Source organism: Octodon degus, unplaced genomic scaffold (genome assembly GCF_000260255.1).
Source record: "Octodon degus isolate 3935 unplaced genomic scaffold, OctDeg1.0 scaffold00101, whole genome shotgun sequence".
Lineage (NCBI taxonomy): Eukaryota > Metazoa > Chordata > Mammalia > Rodentia > Octodontidae > Octodon > Octodon degus.
The window spans coordinates 5,839,550-5,861,706 of NW_004524677.1; the positions used below are offsets into that span (position 1 = coordinate 5,839,550).

General features: G+C 46.3%; 1 protein-coding gene across 10 annotated transcripts in view; it reads left to right on the forward strand.

Moving 5' to 3' along the window:
* Trim2 (tripartite motif containing 2) overlaps positions 1 to 22,157 on the forward strand; it is a 167,275-nt gene that overhangs the window by 129,457 nt on the left and 15,661 nt on the right. For all 10 annotated transcript variants that reach the window (XM_023723642.1, XM_004638699.2, XM_023723648.1 and 7 more), the window contains 3 exons: positions 8,353 to 8,504; positions 9,798 to 9,978; positions 10,795 to 11,518. In XM_023723642.1, coding sequence (XP_023579410.1) covers positions 8,353 to 8,504; positions 9,798 to 9,978; positions 10,795 to 11,518 — 1,057 coding nt within the window. The remainder of the gene's footprint in view (positions 1 to 8,352; positions 8,505 to 9,797; positions 9,979 to 10,794; positions 11,519 to 22,157) is intronic.

A 22,157-nucleotide genomic window follows, 5' to 3' on the forward strand; every position in this document is an offset into this window, starting at 1 on the left:
GTGCTTTTGCCAAGCTTGTTCCAAGTAGGTGCTTTAGACCACTGAGCCATCTCTCCAGCCCCCTGGTAGAATTATTTCTGAAGAAATAATTAGATTTCAGTTTAAAGACAGTAAATCTTAGAAATAATCTAAATGTACAATTTAGGAACATTGTTAAATTTGGTGAGCCTACATAACTGACTGTTGATGAAGCATTAAAACTGCTTTTTTTTTTTCAAATCCAGTGCCTCACACATGCTAAGCGCATGCTGTACCACTGATCTACACTTCTAGACCAAAAGAACTGACGTTTTCAAAATGCGGGACGTCTCTGCTACTGTATGTGGCTATGTTTAGAGTTTTGTTTTCTAACTTGTAGGAGCCTAGTATATACAATATAGGGGAAAAAAGTATCTTTTGTGCAGAAGGGACAAAGTTGCAGAAAGAGTAGAAGAATCAGAGACTTTCTTGCTGTCCGGTGTTCCCAGGAACCAGAAAGTGCTGCCAGTCACCAGAGAGGTAAAAGGTCCAGGTTTGGAGGGCCCTGGGTGACACTTGGGGAGCCTGAGCCTGTGCTAAGCTGTGGGGAGCACTAAAGGCTGTTACATAGTGGAATGAGCAGGTAAGATTTGCCCTGAACTCATTACAAAATGTCTAGAGACACAAAGTGGGAGACCCACTGTGAAGGCGCCTGTGGAAGAACCCACAACAGCCCTACCTCAGGACAGCAGTGGTGAGCCTGGAGAGTTGGACAGCACACAGTGGTTGATTGGCTGGGTAGACTGGTAAACAGAGACCCCAGGCCCAAGGGGCACCAGGTGACGCCCAGATGTTTACCTTTGGTGTCCAAGGAAGAAGTGCTGATGCTGCCCACTCAGTGGAGGTTGGCTCTTTGATTACCGTGAGTTTGGGTAGCTCAGTGGTGAAATACGTGCTTAGCATGTGTGAGACTTTTGGTTCAATCTCCAGCACTGCAAAAAGTAAAACAAAGTAGCTATGAACTTTTATAAAATAGCATTATCAATCTCTGGTGAACCTTAGGAAAGAGAAATCTGTTGTCACTGGCTGCAGAATAAATAAGAAAAGAATTTCTAGAGATGTATTTCCTGAGCACAGCACTGCACCAGAGGCTCGCAAAGCAAAACACTTCCGAGAGGTGCTAATTCAGTGCAGTAGAAAATTCTTTGGGTTAAAGAATTTTCCCCTGCTCTACCAAGTGCATCTTGTCAAGTTGCTTTAAAAAATTAAATGAGGTGAATGAAGCTATTTAAAGTGTATTTTTAGTATTTTTTCCCTGCTGAGCCCGTATGATGTATAGAATCATAAAATTTATAAACCTGCAAGAAGCCTTGGAAAATTAGCAGTGCGCATCTTCAATCATTCTGTTGTTGAATCCTACATTGTAGGAGTTCAGAGAAACAGGGGTCCTCATTGCATATTCACGCCAAATGCATGTAGTATCCCAGATAAATTGCTGCAGTTAATTGCCATGGGTGAATCTTTAAAAACAAGTCAGGCACCTGAAGGTTAATAAAATCGAGTAATTAACAGCAAGAGAGGATGAAAACGGTCAGGGACCTAAGGGATTCTTTGCACTTAAAGTGCCAGATCCCCCAAGCACACTTGAGCCTGAGGCCCCATAACCCTAGGTACACAAATGACTGGGAAACCCTGTTACTGCTCGCTTAGAGACTTGAACGGGAAGAGGTACAAAAGAGCGTCTTTGTGGAGAATTCCTTGTTCTCCACTGTCAGGACCCTCCAAAGACTGAGGCTTGACTCAAGGCCCCCAGTGTCCTCGTCCCCATGGGACACACATGGTCCTGCAGTCTCTTCCGATGCATACAAACTGTGACTGCCTGTCCACAGCAGTAAGCTTGCGCTGGCCTCTGGCCTCCCTGCCACCCCTGAGAACAGCACATCTTCTCACTGGGCAGGGGTGTGCCTGAGGCATCGCACACCTCACACAACAAGCCCTCAGCCGAGCCACAGCTGTCAGATGGCTGGCTGTCGACACATCAGCATGACTTCAGGCCTTTGAACCCAGGAGATAATGAAGATACTGTACAGCGAACAATGACCCAAGTCTGCCGCGGCTCCTCAAAGCTGTGGTCAGTTTTGTTTTGTTTTTAGGTAAAATTCAGGAATCATTTTAAGGCGACAACAGACGGTTTTTAGCATGTTTGCTTCGTTGTACAAACATCACGACTCTAACTCCAGGACGTTTTCATCACCTCATAAAAGAAACACCACACTCATTTAAGCAGCCACTACATTCTATTAATATAGTGTGATACACACAGACACTTTGGTACGGGCACCACCCCTGCATTCCTGGGATAAATTCCACATACTTATAGTGCATAGACTTTTTAATACAGGACTTTATCCCCTTTGCTAGTATTTCACAGGGATTTTCTAAATCTATATTTATACAGAATATTGGTCTATGATTATCTTGTAATGTCCTTGGTGTCAAGAAAAAATTGTCCTAATAGAATGAACGGCTCTGTTGTTGTTGTTGTTGTTGTTGTTGTTGTTGTTGTTGTTGTTCTTCTTCTTCTTCTTCTTCTTCTTCTTCTTCTTCTTCTTCTTCTTCTTCTTTATCTTCTTCATCTTCTTCTTCCTCTTCTTTTTGAGTTTCAGAAGAGTTAGTATAAGTTCTTAATTAAGTATTTTGTAGAATTTATCAGTGAAGGGCCAGCCAGATAGCTCAGGGGATTAAAGCGCCAGCTTAGGCAGATGCAGGGGCCAGGTTCCATCCCCAGCCTACATGCCAGCCCTGCTCCTGGGCATGCTGAGATGGTGGTTGAGACTGGGCGTGGTGGCAAGCCCCTGTAATCCTGTTGCTTGGGAGGCTGAAAACAGGAGGATCACTAGGAGTCTGAGCTGTGCGGTGAGACCCTGTAGACCTTGTACTAAATACAAAAAAAAAAAAAGAATTTATCAGTGAAGCTTTTTGGTCTTGCACTTTTTAAAATTAATATTGTTATTGATGATGATGGTTTTTAAGTCTTCCTAGATTTTGTTTCTATTTGGTTGTGTTTCTAGAAATTCATTCATTTATCTAGGTTATTATATCCATAGTATTCTGTTATAATCCTTTTCATTTCCACGATATCAGTAGTAATTTCCTCATTTTTCTTCCTGATTTTGAGGTAATTTGAGGTTATTTTTTTTCCCTGTGGTCAATCTAGCTAGAGTTTTGTAAAATTATGTAATTTTTTGTGATATACTTCCTTTTTCTTAAATAATGATTTCTTTTTTTGTCTTACATCTTTTTTTTTCTCATACTAGAGTTGCTTATAGAAAGCCATAAGACCTCATTTTGGTCCAGAAAAATCTACGTTTATAATCCCATGGAAAGTGATTTGAATTCTAACAAGTCAACGCTAGTCCACCATGTCCAGTACAACGTGTGGTAAGGATAGGCACTGAGGCATATTGGTAACTCTGAGGCACCAAGGGGGTCCTATGCCCAGCTAGAATGATAGCCAGAACAAGGGCCTCGACCTACGGCCCAACCAGGCTTTTATTAACTCATGAAGAAGGGCAAAGGATGAGTGATTGTGAGAATGGTAGGAAGAACATAAGTTCTGTGAGCTAGGCTACTAGGAAGGCTACATTCACCTGTGCAGTTTACGGTGTGAAAGAGAGATACAGGAGTAATCTGCAGAACGCAGTCATGGAAGTGTCTGATATTTTGGGGTCAGTGCTTCAGCCCTGATGTGTCATTTTTATGTCCTGAGAAGTCATTGCCTCTTACCTCGAGGCCTAGGCCCATCACAGAATTGCTGTCTGCCTGGCTCACTCATGTTTCTTGGGAGCTACAGGCAGGGCCAGACTGCCCTGTCACCTTACTTCCAAGACTACCCATCGCCTTGCCAAGACCCTCTCACATTGCTGAAAGCCAGCTGAAGGGACACAGAAAAGGCCTAGCCAGGGCTGGGGAGACAGCTCAGTGGCCTAAGCACCTGCTTGGCAAGTGCGAGGACGCGGATTCAATCTCTGGAGCCTTGGGTGCATTGTGCCAGCCACCGAAACCGGGCGTGGTGGTACATGCCTGGAATCCCAGGGCAGGGGAGACTGAGCCAAGAGTATCACTACGAGTCTGAGATATGTAGCAAGACCCTGTACCAAATAAATAAATAAATAAATAAATAAATAAATGATTTTTAAAAGTAAAGTCCTAGCCAGCTCTGTACACATCAACTCATGGGAACAGGGCCAGGTTCAGCCAAAATGGCAAGGACGGCCCTTTCAAGGAGAGTCGTCCCGGTGGTCCTCCACATTTACCCACCCAGTTCCTTTTTGGTTAAAGTTTGCAGAGAACATATTGCCCATTCTTGCACTTTCCCCTTAACGGTGTCTTTGGACCTAACGTGCCTCCTAAGGAGAAGCCGGCTATGAATCTTAGCAAATGTCTTGTGACTCACTTCTCGCTCACTGCTTGGAAGCCACCTGCCTTTCGGTGGCTTGGCGGCAGCTTCCCGGGTTGGCTGTCTCTCAGTTGCCTACGCAGGGTCTGTTAAGCGTTTTGACTGTGTGCATTTGTGTCTTTCCTCAGAACTGGGCTGGTTTCCAGCCCTGATTTCTTCAGTTATTCTCTTCCACTTCTCCCTCCTCTCGGCCTTGGAATTCTCGCTGTGCATATTTTGGTACATTTCATGGTGTCCCCAGACTCAGAGCTCCGTGCCTTTTCCTTCAGCCTTTTTAACTTTCCATCCTCAGACTATACTCACGGGAATCCTGTTTTAATGTCACCGGGCCTTCTGTCTGCTCACAGTATCTGTAGAAACCCTTGAGTGAATATTACATTTCAGGTATACTTCTTAACTTCAGAATAGTTCCTTTAGTTCCCTTTTACAATTTTTATCTCTTTATTATTATTTTGTATTTGTTTTTTTTTTCCAGAATTTTATTGAGAAACAAATAGCAATGAGACAGTTTCAAACCAAATTGGTAGGACAGTTTCAACAATTAACACTTTGTATACTCTCTTCCTAGTGGTTAATTGCTGTACAAGATGCGGACATGATATCTTATTTACAAACACTATTAGAACAAATCCCTCTATTCATTAAATATTTTGTATTTGGTAAGACATTGTTTTGTGTGTAGTTAGTTCTTTCTAGTGTGTGTGTGTATCCTTTAGTTCTTTCTTTATGTATGGTTTCTTTGAACTCTATGCGAATATGGGAAAGAGTTCATTTAAAATGTAGTAAATCAGGGTCAGCGCTTAGGCAAGCTCAGGGACCAGGTTCAATCCCTGGCACCACTGAGTTCGATCCCTGGCCATGCCAGCCCCTCTTAGCTGCCCCCAGGCGTACTGAGCCAGCCACAGAGTCCAGATGTGGTGGTGCACACCTATATTCCCAGTGCTGGGGAGGCTGAAAACAGGAGAATCACAGGTCCAAGCTGCATAGTAAGACCCTGTACCAAATACATTAAAAAAAAAAACTAGTAAAATTTGCTCTGGTTAGTTTCCTTCTAGGCCCATGCCCTTTTCTCTAGAGGAGGCAGAAACTGCCTCTCAGCCTTGAGTGACCCTGGTAATGTGTCCCGTTCTCAGCACACATCAGTTGGCCCCAACACCCTTAGTAACTGGAGGGAAGAGTCTTCAGGTTCTGCTCCTGGGTTCTGCGCAGCTGCATGTGACCACTGGTGGCAGCGCGCTCTAGAAAGGGCTCAGGAGCTCTGGCCAGGAAAGGGAAACCTTGAATAAATAAGAGTCTGTTGCATATAAAATCTAGAAATGTGAGGTGCTTTGATAAAGCGACTCACATCCTGCTAGCGCCATGAAGTGCTCTACCGATCCCTGGGGAGACACTTTGCAAAAGAAAATCTGAGAACTTATTGAGGACCGCATTTTCATTCCGCCTTTCTCAAGCTCTTTGAAAAACAGGAAACCTCTTGGCTTAATTAAGCATAGTTTCAAATAATGAGTAAGATATTTACCAAGTACTTATATGTTTCTTGTTACTATGTATTTGCATCCAAAAATAATGCCTAAAAGCTTTATGATAGGGTATTTAATAAGACACTGCCTGAAGTTTTATTTTGGTGTGTGTGTGTGTGTGTGTGTGTGTGTGTGTGTGTGTGTGTTGTTTTTTGTTTGGAGACAGGATCTGGTTAAGTAGTTCAGGCTGGCCTTGGACTCACTGTGTAGCCAAAGCTGGCCCTCCAGCACAGCAAACCTCCTGCCTTAGCCTGCTGAGATTACGGCCTGTGGCACCATGCCCCGCCACTGCCTGTAGTTTAGATCATTCTATTTTCTAAACACACAAAGAAAGGAGCATAGTAAGATGCTCCTAAAGCAACCCACAATGTTGTCTTTTCTCAGAGTGTTGTCACTCCCTGGAGGAAGGTCCCTTAGAGCAATCCCTTAGCTCATATATGACTGGCAAATAATTATCATGCAGTATCTAAGCACAGGGAAGGGTGTTGGATTGAAACAGACCTTACCAAAATAAAATTCAGGTGACTACTAGTGTCAGAGTCTTCCCATGGGAGATATGAAATTTCATTTGAGTTTGTGCATTAAAATACATAATAGGCTGGGGAGATAGCTTAGCAGCATAAGCGCCTGCCTGGCAAGCACAAGGCTGTGAGTTTGATCCCTGGTATGAATGAATGAATGAATGAATGAATGAATGAATGAATTTTTAAAAATAGATATTAATGGAATATGTAGAGAAATGTTTTTACCTGCAGAGGGTTTTTTTTTCCACACAGGACCTTTGTGTTAGTCTGTGTTGGCCTTGAACGCTTGGCCCTCCCAAGTGCCAGGGTTGCAGGCTTTTGCCACATTCCTGGCGCTCTGAAGGACTTTTACCTCACTCTGGTTTGCTGGAAATGGTTATTTCTAAGACAGCATCAGCAAAGCCAGTGTTTTATTCCTGGCAATCAGCTCCAGGGAAGTTATGCAGGAGAGTGAATCTCAATAAGGAAGGAAAGTCCTTCTGTTGCCCTGACGCCTGTCACCAAGCCATAGCTGAGAGGGTTCCCTGGGTCATGCATTTGGCAGTGCAGGGTACCTGTTACACATAAGGTATTAGCTAGATGGGCCCTGGGAGGGTGAGTTCTTGTGTTCCAGAACCTGAAACTTCATAAATAAATGTTTATACATGGGATCTAAAGTGTCTGGAGAGTGCATTCATGTTGTGTTCAGATTTATGCCCTTTTTGGGGTGTGCATTGTACTTTAAGAAAAAAAAAAATCCTTCAGAAAAGAGAGTTGAGGTCAACCTTATCAGATGTTCTCTGCAGCTGAAAGTGTGGGAGAGCCACCCTACAAGAAAACCATCCTTCAGGCTTTCAGCTGTGTCATTCCTGAGAGTTTGTCACACTCAGGACAAGGTGGTCTTAATTTTCAGGTGACCAGATGGTGTTCCCATCACTGTAGCAACCACTACTTACCAACAGCACCTTCCGCGTCTTGCCAGACAGCCCTGTGCTCCTGTGCCTACTCACCTGTTGGCCTTCCAGCATCCAGGAGAAGTAGTTACTGTTATTGTTTCCATTTGACGGAAGCAGAAATTGACAGGCGAGGAAGGAAAGAATTTGCCAGAGATCACTCAGCTAATGAGTGGAGGACTGGGGTGCACATTCCTCGGTCCGGGTCATCTGTGTCCCTGCAGAGATTTCCAGATGGCCCTAGAATCCTCTTGGGTCCTAAGCCCTGCCTCGTAGTGCAGCAATTTGAAGACATTTGTTGTCTTTTTCACTCTTGCTCTCCCAAGAGCGTGCTGTGGCGCTTTCTAGAGTGGATACGACATGTACTGTTACAACAGTATGAACACATAGGCAAAGATAAAGACCAGCTGACTCCTGCGAAGGCGGGTGCTGCCGAGGTTTACAAAAACAAAAATCGTTTTGCAAAGATAATCATTGGTCATTAATTTTAAGATGCATGTTAATACTTAGGTGCACTGATTGCTTTTAATAAATTAAGGAGTATTTAAACTTTTGTCTCTTTAAATTTTTAATGTTACACATATATGCAGGTATCATGCACATATGCAGAAGTCCTTTGGAGTCCCCAGTACTTTTTTAAGATTATATAGACATCCCGAAAACAAATGCTTGAGAGTCACAGCCCTACACTGTTCTGATTTAGGCAGCCACCACCAGAAAGCTGGCTTTGTGGCTGCAGCAGGAGCTCTGGAATCAGAGCCATCTCCGTTTTGGACCTGTCCCATCCAATTCATTCTTCTTTCTTTCTAGGAGGCCAGAGAAAGCCGTGCCAACATTCTGCGATGGCCGATGGCCGATGGCCGGGACAGTTAGCTGGGAAAGTGAAAGGAAAGTGCTTCCTGCAAAGTAAGCACTCAGTCTGTGACCATGAACCTGGAGCTTTTCTTGTGTCCTTGCAGGTGATGGAATTTTACTGCCAGTCCTGTGAGACCGCCATGTGTCGCGAGTGCACAGAGGGGGAGCACGCGGAGCACCCCACAGTCCCGCTCAAGGATGTGGTAGAGCAGCACAAGGCCTCACTCCAGGTCCAGCTGGACGCTGTCAACAAAAGGTGTGACACCCCTCCTGCCCCCCAGCCATCCAGGCCCCCGTGTGAGACACTGGCCCGTGGTCTCCTTACAGTGCTGCAGTAGGTTCGGGTTACCCTTTCAGGTATCTGTCTTTATGCCATAAATAAGTTCTCCTTCGATCCTAGGTCTGTGGTTGTGCTCTGGTAAATGATCGAAAGTTTCCCCTTCTCCATGGTAAAATTCCATCAGCCCTTCAAGTAGTGGCATTTTTTTCTTCTAGTCTCTTAGGAAGATTAAATGAATTAAAGTACACTCAAGGAAAATGCTCTCTGGAGATCTCTGAAATTCACGTCTGATCCCGGCCTTCGAGAACTCCATAGATGCTCTTGTTAACTTACAGGCCTGAGGCAGTGGCCGCGTGTCTTTCTCCAGTGAGATCTGTAGAATGTATTGCGCTCCCTGCTTCTAGGGTTCTGGGCACAGACATATAGGAGCAGAGGCGCTCTCTGTGCGTGAGAAAGATGAGACAAAATTAACAGCAGCTCAGAAGTAGACAAGACGATAAATAGCTTACCAATAGTCAGAATCCAGAATGATTATTCTAAACTAATGAAGAGAGCTTGGAAACTTCTGAAAAGTTCCCAGGAAACTCTATTTGGTTAAGTTTTCTGTGGTTGGGAAAAAGAGATACTGTTATAAATGTAGGTCAGTGGTTCTCAAGCCTGAGTAGTTCTGTCCTTGTCCCCTGAGGGGGTTTGACAGTGCCTGAAGACATTTCTGCGGCCACAGCTGTGTGATAATGCTGCTGGCACCTGGGAGAGGACTGGATGCCACCTAACATCCAGCAGTGCAGCACACACAACTCCCTGCTGCAAAGGATTATTTAGCTGCAATGGTTTTTCCTCAAGCGTCAAATCTTGCACCATCAACTAATGAAATTAGTTGACTGAAGACACAAACAGATGTGGACCTGCAAGGTCTCCTTCATCCCATTGTGCATTAGTCCATCTTTCCATCAGCCCATTTTAAAGATGACAAAAGCCATAGGAAAAAAAAAAATTTCTATATAAGATAGCATTTGGATGCAGTACTTGAGACTATTTGTTTGTTTTTTTTTAATTTGTGTATGTGTGTGTGCCTGCGTGTGTGTGTGTGTGTGGCCAGCTCAGCCCACCAGGGGGCGCAGCTGGCTGGCATGTGGGGCTGGGGGATTGAACCGTGGTCCCTGTGCTTTGCTAAGCTTGTTCTAAGTAGGTGCTTTAGACCACTGAGCCATCTCACCAGCCCCACTTGAGACTATTTGGCATTAAAGGTCTTTAACAAATGTTTCCCAGGCTCCCGGAAATAGATTCTGCTCTGCAGTTCATCTCAGAAATCATCCATCAGTTAACGAACCAAAAGGCCAGCATCGTGGATGACATCCACTCCACCTTCGACGAGCTGCAGAAGACTTTAAACGTGCGCAAGAGCGTGCTGCTGATGGAACTGGAGGTCAACTATGGTCTCAAACACAAAGTAAGCCTGGTGTTCTCGGGGCTCCCGCTGGGCACGGGCCCTTCACAGCCCTGGCTTACCGTATCCCAGAAGCAGCAAAGGGGACCCATATAGGTCCTTAACTGTCACCATCATACATAAACTGTCATTTTCATTTAACCAAATACCCATCTTTATTTTTCTTTCCTGTTTTCAGCAAAACTGTATGACTCCTTGACCTTAACTACCAATTTATAATTTGATAAAAGGTGAGGTTGAATATCATGCTGTTGCTCTCAGGCTTGGGGGTTAAACTGGCTTGTTTTCTCTCCTTAATTATAACGTGGAATCGTCTCTTAATTGCACTCCTTCCACACCAACCTGTTAGTCAGCTTCAAAGCGAGGCCTGCCTGCCCTCTTTGTTCATCTCTGCATGTCTGTTCACACAGCCCAGCACCCAACGCTCCTGGTATTTAGGTGTGGAGACTTCTCATGTGTTTGGTTTCTGTTCCTTTAGGTGGTGACCGGGGGAGCTTGGAACACAGGGGAAAGATACTGCATGAGGAACGTTTCAGATGTCAGGCGGGGCAACTGGTTGGCCACAGCTCTTGGGCGTGACAGTTGCTCTTTGCCCCTCTGCCAACCCGTGATCCAAAAAATAACAGTGTGGGAGATGAGGCAGGGCGAGGAGGTGCTGGAAGGCAGAGGAGGGTGTTGCGTTGGAACCCAGCTCGCTGGGCTGGCCTGTGCGGGCGGGTGGCAGCCAGTTGTTGTGAGGAGGGCGCTGCCCAGCCACCCGGCAGGCTCCTCGGTGCCCAGCCAGGCGGGCCAGCCTCACCCAGCCTCTGCTTTCCGCAGGTGCTGCAGTCGCAGCTGGATACCCTGCTGCAGGGCCAGGAGAACATCAAGAGCTGCAGCAACTTCACGGCGCAGGCGCTGCACCATGGCACGGAGACCGAGGTGCTGCTGGTCAAGAAGCAGATGAGCGAGAAGCTCAACGAGCTGGCCGGCCAGGACTTCCCACTGCACCCGCGCGAGAACGACCAGCTGGACTTCATCGTGGAGACCGAGGGGCTGAAGAAGTCCATCCACAACCTCGGCACCATCCTGACCACCAATGCCGTGGCCTCCGAGACTGTGGCCACGGGCGAGGGGCTCCGGCAGACCGTGGTGGGGCAGCCCATGTCAGTGACCATCACCACCAAGGACAAGGACGGTGAGCTGTGCAAGACAGGCAACGCCTACCTCACGGCCGAGCTGAGCACCCCCGACGGCAGCGTGGCGGACGGCGAGATCCTGGACAACAAGAACGGCACCTACGAGTTCCTGTACACCGTGCAGAAGGAGGGCGACTTCACGCTGTCGCTGCGCCTGCACGACCAGCACATCCGCGGCAGCCCCTTCAAGCTCAAGGTCGTGCGCTCCGCCGACGTGTCGCCCACCGCCGAGGGCGTCAAGCGGCGCGTCAAGTCCCCGGGCAGCGGCCACGTGAAGCAGAAGGCGGTGAAGCGGCCCGCAAGCATGTACAGCACGGGCAAGCGGAAGGAGAACCCCATCGAGGACGACCTCATCTTCCGCGTAGGTGAGCTCTGGGGTGCGGTGGCCGCGCTCTCCGAGCTGCGGTCCTCCTCCTGTGCCTCCCGCACCTCTCCTCTTCTCCTTTCCCCCTCCTTCTTCTTTGGCCCTCCTCCCCTCCCCTTCTCTCTTCTTCCTCTTACCCTCCCCCTTCCTCCTGCCTTTCGCCTTCCCCTCCTCCCTTCTCTTCTCCCTCCTCCCTTCCCCTTACTCCATTATCCCCTCCCCCTCTCCTGTCTTCCCTTTCCCTGTCTGCCTTCCTCCCCTCTTCCTCTCCCCCTCCAATTCCCCCTTCCTCCCCTCCTCTTCTCTCCTCCTTCGTGCCCTCCCCTTCCACCTCCCCTCCTCCCTTTCCTGTCTTCTTCTCCCTCCACTTCTTTGCTTTCTCCTCCCTCTTTCTCCTTTACTCTCCTTTTCCCCTTGGTCCTTTCTGCCTCTCCCTCCTTTCCCCTTTCTTTTTCTCCTTTCTTCTTTTCTTCCTTCCTCTCCTTTCTCCTCTTCCTGCTCCTCTTGCATCTTCATCACAGAAAATTACAACCGTTAACACAAGGCAGGAAAACCAGAAAAGGCCCTGCTGGTCCCTGAAGGTACAGGGAAGCCTATGTCTCCTCCCTCCCAACAGAGATGGTTGGCTCGGGCCATTTCTTGTGTTCCTGAAATCTGCCAGTGGGGGCAGGCCTTGGTAGTGCTTGGATGTCCCTGTCTCCACTCCTTGGTTGGTGTCACCAGGCTTGTGTGGCTGGAGAGGGAGTGGAGGCCCCATTAGTGGAGTCAAGGTGGGGCTGGGAAGAGCTAGCGCTTTGGGGATGTATGGCAGACAAGGGCCCGCCCGCTTCTCTGCCTCCTGTTCAGTGGGGACTGTAGCACCTCTAAGAACAGGTGGACTGATTGACGCCTTTAGGCAGACGACCCCTGGCTCAGATGCATGGGGTGGGGGTGGGGGGTACTTGGGCCTAAGGGGAAAAAAAACAGATTTGTTTTTCTGTGGAACTTGTCAGAGCCTTTAGAATCTGCTAGAGACACCGTGAGGCTCTGAGGCCGGGGAAGGGAAGGGAGGGACTTTTAACTGGATAGGTAAAGGGATGATAGGAAAGGACTCCAGCTTGGTGCTGGGACACAGGGCTCTGACTGGGCCACCCGTAGATGCAGTGTTTCTTTCCTGGTGCTGTTGTTCTGGAATCCATAAGGGGGAGATGATCTGTTCCCAGGTGGTCAAAGTTGTTTAGGAGAAGGGCTAGAGACTTCTCACCCATAGCTGAAAGTCCCTGGAAGTTGCCCTTCCTGATGTCTGCAGTCTTGAAGGGGGTGAGATTATGTAAATCTGGGGCTACTCAAGCTTGTTTTGCCAATTTTGAGACAGACATTCCCTGAGTGATTCACACATATGTAGAGCTGAGAAAAGATTTGACCCAAATCTTACTGCATATTAACAAGAATACCTGTGCCAGCAACTTCATTGCAAAATAAAAGTCAAACTCGGTTTTGCTTTTAGTTTGGGCATTTGTAGGCCCAATAAAGGTTCTGCCTCATAATGAAAATAGCCTTTAATTACCTGGCTGTCTGTGTTTGCAAGGGCAGCAGGTCAGGGCCCAGGACTCTGCCTGCCTGCGCCCCTGTGGTGATGCCTGACTGGGTTGCCGTGTTGACCTGCTTCCAAGATTGGCCTCTGTTTACACCTCAGGTGGATGTCTCCACTAATTTCATACCAGACGGATCTTTTCAACCCCTCACCCATAGTCTGATTGGGCCCTGGACCTTATCAGCACATTTAGAGGATGTTCCATTCTCCTGAACTAAACATTGAAACCACAAGCTTCTGAGATCTTATCCATAGCTAATGATTAAGAAAGAACAAAAATCACAAAGCGCCCTCCCAGCCACCCATCTCCAGCCTACCTATGACTGACTTTCTGCCTGACTTTATGATTGTGTCAGCAACAACCAATTTGGAGTTTCTGTCATAGGCCACTTGCTGTGCACAACTTGCAGGCCCACGTGGACGCCTGGGCTGTCTGTGTGGTGCGGGCGCAGCAGCAGCCAGGGCCACGCAGGGTTGGGAACCTCGCAGATCTGCCTCTCTGGTTCCACTGCTTCCCTCGAGCCTTGGGCAGATTGCCTGGCGTCCCTGAACTTGACTCTTTACAGCCAGAAAATGAAAACACAAAAATAGCTGCTTCTCCCACTGCTCTCAGTTTGGAGCTTAAAGCCTGCAGAGAGGAGTTGAGGGCAAGAGAGCTGTTTTCTTTGCAAATGTAATGGGTAAGGCTGTTAGGCTCTCTTTGCCTTGCAGACTGTTTAGCTTGCTCCTGCCCAGGGGCCTCCTGCGTTAAGGGCAGATTCTCGGGTTCAAGCCCCAGCCCTGCCCCCAGCCAAGCCTGGATCCTCAGGCAGTGGGAGAGGAGCAGAAGTGCCCAGATCCACAGCCGGCTCCTGATCTTGGTGCCAGCTGGGCAGCTGGTTAGCACCTCCCGAGCCCTGTAAAATGAAGGGGCTGAAGCTGTCCTGTAAGTTGCTTGCTAAAATGAGAATGTTCCTGAATGTCAAGTTCTAGCCAAGAACAGCGCATGTGCAGTTGATGCTCACTGAGGTTTTATTATTACTATTAATAATAATTTTCCCTCTGCTGCCCACTGAGGAAAGGGACGTAGCACACTCCCCGCTCCCAGCCACATCAGTTTTGGGCTGTCCCAGCTCCTATCCCGGGGGAAGGAGGTCTGATTCTGCCCAGTGAGAAGTGCGGTAGTCAGGATTCGCCAGTCCTGGTGGAGTGGGATTAAATAAACATTCGCGAAGAGCGCGGAGCTGTGCCTGTCATACAGCATGACTCTGAGTTGATTCGTAAAGTAAAAATGGTACCTTAGTGTGCTAGGAGTGCCAGCAAGAAGCACCACAGGTCTCTAGGAACAGAAAACCCTGGCCTCTTGGTTAAGAGTAAGTACAGCTAGGAGCCGAGAGAAGGGCAAGTCTGACTGGTTTATTCCTTGTTTTAAAATAATTATTTTGCAAGTAGAAATTTTATAGATTTATGGTCTACAACCTGATGTTCTAGAACACACACACACACACACAATGGCTAAGTCAGGTTACCATATATAGTATCTCACTATATTTTGGAATAGGAACACATAAACTCTATTCTTAGCAATTTCTAGATGTATAATATGTGTTGCTGTAATCACCATAATGTACATCTCGTGTGAGCTGACCCTTCCTGTCTAACTGAAATTTTGGATTCCTCGCTCTCCCTGTGTTCCCCGGCCCTCACCCTACTTCTGGTGACCACAATATTATTCTGTTTTTGAGTTTGATTTTTTAAAATTCCACATACAAGTGAGATGAAACAAAAGTTACATTTCTTGTTATATAGGTCTTGCTTTATCTTGATCTTAACCATCCAGCAGAAAAGTATAAAAACGAGGTATATAAAGTAAAGCCATAGTACTAAGCTGAGCTGTAAAAGGCTCAAGTCAACAACTTCTGCGGACACCCCCCTACTATTGTGGACTACTGGACTGTGTTGGATTGTTGTGCTGAATTTAAGCACCTATAATATTTAGATGCCAATAGAATACCCATCTCTAACAGGACTGAACTGGAGAGGGGGGATACAGAGGAAGGACCATTTTGTATTTCTATATACAGAATAGTTAGGATAGAGGTACAGCTGCTTTTGCTTGGTTCCATGAGAGGAAAGATTTGTAGCAGTAGTGTTTGGTCGGGATGTCCTGGCTGCTTCTTGTATTGTGGATGACCACTGAGAAGATAACAATGTGCAGTGTATTAATTATTGAAAATGTCCTATTAATCAGCTTGGAAAGTGTCTCATTGATATTTGTTTCTCAATAAAATAAAAATAAATAAATAAAGTGAAAAATAGTAGGAAAAGACTGACCAAAAAAAAAAAAGTGAGATGAAGCCTTAGTCTGTTTTATGTTTGTTCTTTTGTTTGTTGATATAGGGTCTTGCTACAGAGTTCAGGCTGGCCTCAAACTCTGTGTAACTCACCCTGGCCTCAACCTTGTGGCAATCCTCCTGCCTCAGCCTACTGGGATTACAAGTGCTGGGACTACAAGCATGCAACACCACGCCCAGCCAGTAGTTGTATTTCTGTGCCTGGCATATTTCACTTAATGGCCATTTGTCTTATCACAAATAACAGACTTTTTTTCTTCTTAAGGTTGAAGAATATTTATTTACCTATATATTTTTTCCTTTATCCTATCCTTTGATTCGCACATGGGTGGACTCTGTATCCTGCCTATTATGGGTAATGTCACAGTGAACATGGGAATGCGAGTGTCTCTTATTTCATTCCCTTTGATACCCAGGAGTGGCACTGCTGGATCATAGCAGTAGTCCTGTTTTTCGTTCTTTTGGAAGAAACTCCGTACCTTTATCCGTAATGTCTGTACTACCTTTTCACAAAATTATACCTGGGTTCTCTTTTCTGCACATCTTTGTCAGCATTTATCTTTTGTGATTTTGATAATGACCATTCTGACAGGCACGAGATGAAAGCTCATTTTGCATTTCTTTCTTTCTTTTTCTTTTTCTTTTCTTTTCTTTTTTTTTTTTTTTTTTCTTTCTTTCTTTCTTTCTTTCTTTCTTTTTTTTTTTTTCCAGCACCAGGGATTGAACTCAGGCCCTTGCACTTGCCCAGGAAGCGCTTATTCTACTGAGCCATTTCCCTGGCCCAGCATTTCTTTCAAGATTAGTGATTTGGGCCATTTTTCATATGCTGGTCAGCCACTTGTATGTCTTCTTTTGAGAAATGTCTATTCAGATCCTTTGCCTATTTTTTTTCTTTTTGGGGGAAGTGGGGAACAGGGTCTTGCTCACATAGCCCAGGCTGGCCTCCAACTCACAACAATCCACCTGCCTCAGCCTCCCAAGTGCTTGGATTACAGGCGTGCACCACCATACCCGGCCTTTGCCTATTTTGAATAAGGTTGTTTTCTCACTATTGAATTGTTTGAGTTCCTTGTATATTTTGGATGTTAGCTCCTGCATCACATGTCATTGAGACAAAATACTGACACTCAAAACTTAAAGATAGCTCAGTGGTTTAAGCACCTGCCTGGCAAGCTCAAGGACCCAGGTTTGATCCCTTATACCACATGGCTTGCCGGCCCAAAGCTGTGCCGGCCACCAAAACCAGGTGTGGTGGCACACACCTGTAATCCCAGCACTGAGGAGGCTAAGACAGGAAGATCACTACAAGTCCAAGGTACATAGCAAGACCCTGTATCAAATAAATATATACATAAAAAGATTTAAAAAAAAAAACGTAAAGGTTTGAGTTTTGGTGGATGGTGTCAGTGATTCCATCCAGGGCTATTTGGCTCCAAAGCAGAAGCATCATAGTGGAAGGGTGTGGAGAACAAAGCTGCTCACTTGGTGGTGGGAAGCAGAGAGCGGGAAAAGAACTGGGGCTGAGTGCTCCAGAGACACGGACCTGTGACCCGTCTCCCAGCAGCACACTCTGCTGCAGACTCAAGGCTGTGATTCACTGCTGACTGTCGTGATAGCGTTCATGACTTAATCACTTTCCCACAGCCGCCCCCAGCATACTAGATGTGGGGGAACATTCTAGTGCTACTCCGTAGCAACCCTGAATCAGGTATGGCCGGCAAGTGTATTGTCCTGTGGGTTATCTGCATTCTGATTATAGTCTCCTTTGTTGTGCATAAGCTTTTCAATTTGATGTAATCTTACTTGTCTAATTTTGCTTTTGTTGTCTTGTGTTTAGCTTCATACTCCCCCAAAATATCACTGTTCAGACCAGTGTCATGGAGCTTCCCCCCCCCCATATTTCCATTAATGGTTTATGGTTTTGGGTCTTGTGCTTTAAGGCTCATCTATTTTGAGTTGATTTTTGTGTATGGGATGAGGTCAGGTTTAATTGCATTCTGCATGTCATACCTTGTTGTCCCACCACCGCGTGTTGAACAAGCAGTCCTTTGCCACCGTATGTTCTTGATTTCCTTGGTGAAGAGCAGTTAGCCGTAAGTCATCTAATTTTTGGTCCCTCTGTTCTGTCCCCACTGTGTGGTCATTAGCATCAGGCTGATTTTGTTACAAGAACTTTGAAGTAGATTTTGAAATCAGGTCACGTGATGCTTCTACCTCTGTGCTTTTTGCTCAAGCTTGCTTTGGCTGTGTAGGGGGCTTTGTGGCTTCACACGACTCTTAGGATTACTTTTTCTATTTCTGTGGAAAATGTTACTGGAGTTTCAAAAGGAATTGCACTAATTTATAGATTGCTTTGAGTAGTATGGGCATTTGAACAATGTTGATTCTTCCAATCCATGAACATGGGATAGCTTTCTATTTATTTGTGTCTCCTTGAGTTTCTTTTATCAATATCTTACTTTTCAATGTACAGATCTTTCCTCTTGGTAAAATTTATTCCTGAGGACTTTTTGAAACTCTTGTTTAACCATATGCTCTAACTCAGTGTCTAGTCAAAAGACAGCCCTCTCAGTATGCAATAATATAGTTCTAAAAACATTTCTAGGACACCTAGTACTTGCTAGGTGTTGTGCTAGGTGGTGGGTAAATAAAGATGAAAGACATGGAATTTCCTCCCTCAAGGAGTTTACAATTGGAGATGACAGATACCTGACTGACACACTAATACCAGGGACACAGGAATAAAAATATAGAAAATAAAAAAGAATTTGAACCTGAACCTGAATGATGAGTAAGCGTAACAGGTGAAGAGGTCAGCTCAGGCAGAGGGACAGCATGAAGCTAAAAGACAATGCAGATGGGAGAACATGACTGACAGTTTGAGATCACGCGTGGGGAAAAAAGGCCAGAGGAAGGTAAACTGATGTCGTCGGACAAATCCATGTTAGAGCCCGCTTTTTCTGGAGCAGTATCTCTGCCCTCTCACCTGAGTACATTTGTTCCTGAACTCCTCCCCCCGCTTTTCTGGTGGTACTGAGGTTTGAACCCAGAGCTTTGCCTATGCTAGACAGGTGCTGTACCACTGAGGTATATCCCCATCCACAGTGTCTCCACACCCTGTGGTTTGTTTTTTGAGACAGTCTTGCTGGGTTGTCCAGAGTGACCTCAAACTTTCCCCTGCTTCAGCCTCCAGAGAAACGGGGGTCACAGCTGTGTGCTGTTGTACCAACTTCTTTGCTCAATTTTATTCTTCCCTCCAATGTCGCCTTTTCTTTGGGAAATTGCAGTGGTTACTGTTTATGCCTGGGTCTTATTATTCAACAAGATTATAAATTCCTTGAGGTCAAAGATTATGTCATTAGTCACTTATCACCCCCAGCACAGCCTGGGATACTTTGCATAAGTACTCTGTCCCTTTGAGTAAGATCCAATCGGGACTTTTGCGTCATCCAGCCTCCTTCCTGCCCGAGTCAGGCCTCCATTCTGAGACCCAGGGGGCACCCAGACCGGGCAGCAGTGCTCAGAAGTAGAGGGCAGTCCTTCACAGGACTTGCGCATGGTCCTGTGCTGGACAGGATCATAGTGCAGACCTAAGCCTTCTCAGCCTCTGCACTTTGGACTACCCACGGGCAAGCTTCTAGTAATAATGAGACGTCGTCCCTCCTTTCCACTTATATCTTTGTTGTAGAACTGCAGATGAGTTTGTGCCCAGAAGAGTTTAGAACAGTGCCAGGTGCTGAATGATGTCCGTATATTTCAGAGACGCAAAGCAGGCAGTGCTCGTTCACGCAGTGTTCAGTGTAGTGTTAGAAGTGATGGCTGACGTAACTGGTTAAAAAGAGATTCAAGAGCTCGAAGGCCCAACCTCAACAGAAGTCCCAGACTGCCATCTATTACTCATGTGACTTCGGGAAAGTTCTTTAACCTCCATGCCTCAGTTCTTCATCCATAAATTGGGAATGGAATGAATGCATGCCTCGTGTGGTCAGGAGTAAAGTAATGCAGGCCAAGGCTTAGAACAGGGAGGCGCACAGCAAGGACTCGATCCATGGTGGCTGTTGTGGAGCCAGGGTAGAGCGCTTGTGCGCTGTGCCAGAAGCCCTGGCGTGTGAGATCCCCTGCGCTGCCGATGAACACACAGTCGACTGTTGTTGTTGTCATTAGCAGCCAAGATAAGGAAAAGAGGAGGAAGGGCAGGCGGGGTTCTGCTCGCCGTCCAGGGAGGCAGCACAAATGCGGGTTTGGAGCATAGCAAAGAATTCAAGGCAGAGGGATCAGTTGGGAAGTGAAAAGCATAGAAAAGTTGTTTTAAATCAGGAGCTTCGGGGTCATCTCAAAGGCAGGAGTCACAGTTCAGGGAAGAAAAGAGGGGGGCATGGAAACAGGTGTGTCTCAGCCAAGCATCTTACTTAAATCCTTAGTAGCCAGGATTTCTGTGTCCTTTTTTTTTTTTTTTTTTTTTTTTTAGTATTGGGTATCAAACTCAGAACCTTGCGCTTGCCAGACAGACACTGATGCTGCTGAGCTATGTCCCCAACTGTGTCATCTTCTTAACCCCCTTAGTAGCTATAATACTTTCTCAGTTCCTACTATGCCTGCAGCATAACACACCTACTACACTATCTAACATGATATAGTGGGCCCAGCCCATACAGTAGCTTCATTCTGGTGACTTGAAATCAGCCACAATAGAAGCATTTACACTGTGGACAAGGGCAAAAGCTAGGCAGCAGAGCTGCCTCCTCTGACCCTCCTACCACCACTGGGATTACAGGCATGCACCACCACACTCGGTCTCAGGGCCAGCTCAGTGCACCTGGGGGAGGGGCTGATGCAGCAGGTGGTGCCAGGGATTGAACCCTGGTTCCTGTGCTTGCCTCAGCAGGTACTTAATCCGCTGAGCTACCTCGCCAGCCCAAACCAATGCCCTTTAAATGCCCTTTAGATACTCTGGTTTTCCAAAGTCGAATTGTGACGGTGTCAGTGCACAAAAACAATGCTGCACATGAACTCCTGTGTCCTCCTGGTCCTGTGCGGGGAATCACTTCTGAATGGTGTAGGAAAATATCTTGGAGCCTCTGCCGAAAAGCGCGGATGATTTTTCCCTCACTGCTACCTAAGGTTGCTGTCTAGAAGCCATGCACTGGTTTCATCAGCCACTAAAGGAAGTCACTGAATAAAGGGAAGCTGGAAGATATGTGAGAGAACTACGACTGGATTATTTCAAATGATGTGATTCACACACCATACCTCAGTGAACTGGTGAGAAGTTGTGTGGGGCCCTCATTGTCGCTCTCGAACAGGGTCTCTTAAAAAGGGCTGTGTAAAATCATTTAGCATCACTTCACATCACTCAGAGGCTTTACAGAGAGATGTGACACTATTTCATGTCTCACTCCCTGCGTCACCTCTGCAAATGACCCCTTCGTGCCTAAACTATGTGAGGACAGAGGTCGTGCCAACGTGACAGCTGAGTCATTATAGGAACGCTGCACCTACTTCTCAAGAATCTTGTCTTTGGGAGCTCTTCTTGCATTTCAAGGGGAGAAAGATTCAACCTATATTTACTAAGTATTAGGTGTGGTAGTCAGGTTTTTGTTGCTGTAACAAACTCCCTGAGATATCAACTAAGAAAGTGGAAAGTTTGTTTTGCCTCACAGTTTGGAGGGTCTGGTCTGAGTTCTTCTGGCCCATTGCTTTTGTGACTGTGATAAGGCAGTGTGTCATGGTGGGAGGCAGAGGCGGCTGCCACCTCACAGCAGCCTAGAAGCACACAGGAAGAGGAGGGACCAAGGCCCCAGTAGTCCACTGAAGGCTGTGGCTCCAGTGACTAGCATCCTCCCACTAAGCTCAACTTCCTAAAGGTCCGGGAGGTGAGAACCCACCGGTATGGGCTTTTGGGACATTCACAATCTTAGCCACAGTCATGTGTTACAGGGTGAAACAGTGAACAGGACAGACGTTGCTCCTGTCTTCAGGGAGCTTATAGTTGAATGAGGTATAGTTTAAGTATTAAACTATCAGTTTAAATACTGTGTGGCGACAGGAGATGGAATTTTCTGAAACTTTAAGAGAAAACAACATTCATGGGAGCTTAAAGGGTGATTAGCCTTCCCTCTAAAAACTGGCATTTTGATGGCTAATTAGAAAGAATTAATGTGTATATTGGAAGAAATATTACCTAAAGGGTCAGGAAAGCCAGGTTTTGTTCTTTCCTTTATCACTACATTTGGTAGTTCTAGTTCCAACTTTCTCACTTATAAAACAAGAATGATAATATCTGTCCTGCTAACTCATAGTATAATTACAGGGAACACATGAGCTAATGTACACAAAAGCACTGCAGATGGTGTGGAGCTTGCGCGTTCTCATGATGTCACGTGGACTGTAAGTCGCTGCCAGTCACTAGTAACTCAGTCATCGACAGACACCTGCTAAGCACCAGCTCGGCCACAGATCCTGCGCCAGACCTTGTGCTTGGCTGAGTCCCATCTTGTCCCATTGTTCCTTTCAAAGTGGCTTGCTTTATTCAGCGGCAATTTTCATACTACAGTGGGTAGTGAGAAGAAACCTATATCTATTGATCCCCAACTGCAATCTCAAATTTCACTCTACTTGTGTAATCCTCTCAGACAGGTGGATTAAAGTGACCAGGAAGAACATGGGTAAGAAGCTGTTGGCTTAAAAATTTATTTTGTCCGTCGGCCCACGGGTGCTAGCGGTTCGGCTGGAGG